This window comes from Triticum urartu, chromosome 5A, assembly GCF_056163025.1.
Source record: "Triticum urartu cultivar PI428250 chromosome 5A, HENAU_Tu73, whole genome shotgun sequence".
NCBI lineage: Eukaryota > Viridiplantae > Streptophyta > Magnoliopsida > Poales > Poaceae > Triticum > Triticum urartu.
In genome coordinates, this window is record NC_141877.1 from 615,995,948 (window position 1) to 615,999,274 (window position 3,327).

At 48.0% G+C, this 3,327-nt stretch overlaps 1 protein-coding gene across 1 annotated transcript; it reads left to right on the forward strand.

Moving 5' to 3' along the window:
- Positions 1-548: 548 nt before the first annotated feature.
- LOC147973384 (uncharacterized) lies at positions 549-3,109 on the forward strand. The gene has a single exon (XM_087524662.1). It carries the CDS (start codon positions 641-643, stop codon positions 3,107-3,109), a length of 2,469 nt encoding a protein of 822 aa, XP_087380788.1. The 5' UTR covers positions 549-640.
- Positions 3,110-3,327: the final 218 nt, after the last annotated feature.

Consider the following 3,327-nt stretch of genomic DNA (forward strand, 5'->3'; position numbering starts at 1 on the left):
CCTATGGTGCAGCGCCTAGCTCGCGGGCGTTGCACGCCAGTCCACCGTGGCGGTCCTTGGGCCCGCACCCAGCAGTGCAGCGCCTCCTAGCTAGGCGCCACACATGTAATGTGCAGCGCCTAGCGTTCGGGCGCTGCACTGTGACTTATCCAGCGGCTGGGCCCCCCTCCCCCCTCCCCCCACCCCACACACCCCAACCCGAGCTTTGCCCCCTCTCCCACTCTCTCCCCCTCTCAAATCCTCTCCCAAAACTTGCAAATTTGAAGAATTTGTCCGTGGATTTTGAAGTCATACCCTCCCTGAAGGTAATCTTCTCCGATCCCTTGTTTTGATCCAAGTAATGCTAGTTTGGGAAACCCTAGTTTTGTTTGGATCTAGAGATTTGCATGGAGATGTGAGATCTTTGTTTGCCAATTTCCTATGATTAGGCTTTGTTAGTATGTTAGGGTTATTCTTATGGGTGTTCTTATGTTGGTGCTAGGGTTATGGTTAGGGTTATTGTTAGGGTTATGGTTAGGTTTAGGGTTATGGTTAGGGTTAGGGTTAGGGTTGTTGTTTGATATATATGTATTAGGGTTTGTATTCCGTGTTAATCCTTAAATTAGTACTCGTGGAAGCAATGTTACGATGTGTTGTTTGAATGCTTATAGGGATGGGAAGAACATGTGTGTTTGTTCATCATGGGGACAAAGACGCCTTCTTGAAAGGCAATATTGAACCGGATCCGGATGAGGTAGATATGTTGTTTGATAGTAGTCCTAGCTATGCGGAGCTCTTGCAACAAGTGAGGAAATATTTGAATTGGATGGACCCTAGTGATATCGTTGAGTTGGAGGGAAGGCATAATGTAGGTTTTGGAATGCACATCCGTTGGAAGACAATGCGTATCAACTCGGAGCAACGTTGGGTTGCATACAAGGAAACGGTGGCCGATTCACTTGACAAGGCTCTTGAGTTATTTGCAACGAAGAAGGTTGATTCAAATTTGCATTTGGACTTGAACCGGAAACCCTCCCCTTTGGTTGCTAGTAGCCCCCCACCCTTGAAGCGAGATGAAATTGTTGAACCTCTTTTGACCCAAGAAGTGAGGCCAACATTGAGCCCGTTTACAAACAACCAAGATGAAGCTTTGCAAGAGGACAATGATGAGTATGCAGACGATGACAATGAAGTTGATATCCATGACAACAATGTGGGTGATCTTGACAAATATCATTTGCAAGAGACAATGGACCATTCCATCCCTTTTTCCCGTGCATATGCATCGGATTCGGATGACGAAGGTCCCGATGAACAAGTTGATGAGGAGGGGTTCACGGTGAAGGAGGCTGAAGCTTTCGAGAAGGTATTCGGTCGGGATCACAAGACACCATTGTTCAAGGATGTTAGTCTCGCGGATGAAGCCGTTGTGGATGGTGGCAAATCTATATCTCTTGGGGTTAGGCCAAGCTCTCACCGTGATTTGGGAGACGACAAGAACCGGATTGGTAAAGGGAGTAAGTTCGAAACCTTCTTGGAATTGAAGATGTGGCTCGACAACTACTCGGTTACGCATTATCGTCCACACAAGGTGGTGCATTCGGACGTCAATGTGCGCTACACGGTTGCATGTGCATGTGAAGATGAAATATGTCCGTGGATTGTGCGTGCAAGACCATGGAAAGGAGGTCCCGCTTGGCACGTAGTGAGTTGTGTGCCAACTCACATGTGCCGAGGCAAAAGGGTGGATGGCAAGATTGTGTCCCAAGACCACAGACAACTCACGTCTGAGTTCATCGCTTACAGGCTCTCCAACTCAATATCCACACTTCCAACAATGAGCGTCCAACATGTCATTGACCTTGTGAAAGCCATATTTCATTACAAGGTGAAGTACGGCAAGGCATGGAAGGCGAAGCAAGCCGCATTTAAGATGTTGTATGGTACTTGGGAGGAAGCATACAACCGAATCCCTAGGTTGTTGTTAGCCATGGCCGCCACAAACCCGGGCATGGTTCATGTTGTCGAGCCTCATGGGCACCAAACAACGGTTTATGAAGGAAAGAAAGTACGAGTATTTGGCCGTGCATTTTGGGCGTTCGAGCAATGCGTGAGGGCTTTCGAACACTGTAGGCCGGTCATCTCCATTGATGGCACGTTCTTGACCGAACAATACAAGGGCACCTTGTTGGTTGCGATAGCAAGTGATGCCAATAACCGGGTGTTGCCATTGGCATTTGCTTTGGTTGAGGCGGAGAACAATGACAACTGGGAGTGGTTTATGCGTCTTTTGAGGACGAAGGTGTTACCCGCTCAAAGGAAAATTTGTGTCATATCGGATCGGCATGCAGGAATTCTTAACGCAGTGGAGATTGACATTCCCGGGCATGCTCCATTGCACCATCGATGGTGCATGAGGCACTTTTGTTCGAACTTCTATAGGGCATGTGGCCTTAAGGAGTTGGCCGATGATCTTCAAGATTGTTGTCTTGCTTTCTCTGAGAAGCGGTTCGCCACTTTGTTGAACAAATTGCTCGCACACAAAAAACTTGATCACGGGGGTCAAGACTTTATGAATAGGCACATTCCCCACCGGAATAAGTGGGCATGTGCTTTTGATGAAGATGGCCGAAGATACGGTCAAATGACAAGCAATATGGCCGAATGCTTCAATAGGGTGCTCAAAGGTGCACGTGGATTACCTGTGACGGCAATAGTTCAATACACATTTGACAAGATGAATGCGTACTTTCTAAAGTACTCAATGGAAACTGATGCACAGATAGCGGGTGAGAACCCGCGCAAGTACAAGTACAAGTTCCCACCCAAGGTTGATGAATGGTTAGAATTTCAATCACGAAAGGCGGACTCAGAAGAAGCTATATTATATGACAATGAAGAGTGGAAGTATGAAGTGAAAGAGACAGGAGGAACCACAAACGATGGCCGGCAACATGGAGGTCGGGCTTTCAAGGTGTCGTTAACACAATGTGATTGCTCTTGCGGGAGGCCATTGTTGCTTCATCTCCCATGCTCACATTTGTATACCGCCGGTCGCGTTAGAAATGTGGACATCAATCACCCACGCACCGTGAGGGAGTTGGAGTTCTCAATCATGACGGTCAAGTAAACATGGGCTCCCCGCTTTCACCCATACTTTGACCAATCACAATGGCCGGAGTACCATGGAGTTCAACTATGGACGGATCCGGAGTTGAAGGTTGTTAAACGTGGTAGACGTAAAACAAAGCGTTTTAGAGGCGACATGGACGGATGGGGCCATGGTGGCCGCCGCGAAGCGGGAAACGATCAATTCCAAGAGCCTCGTGAGAGCTCCCGTTGTGGGGA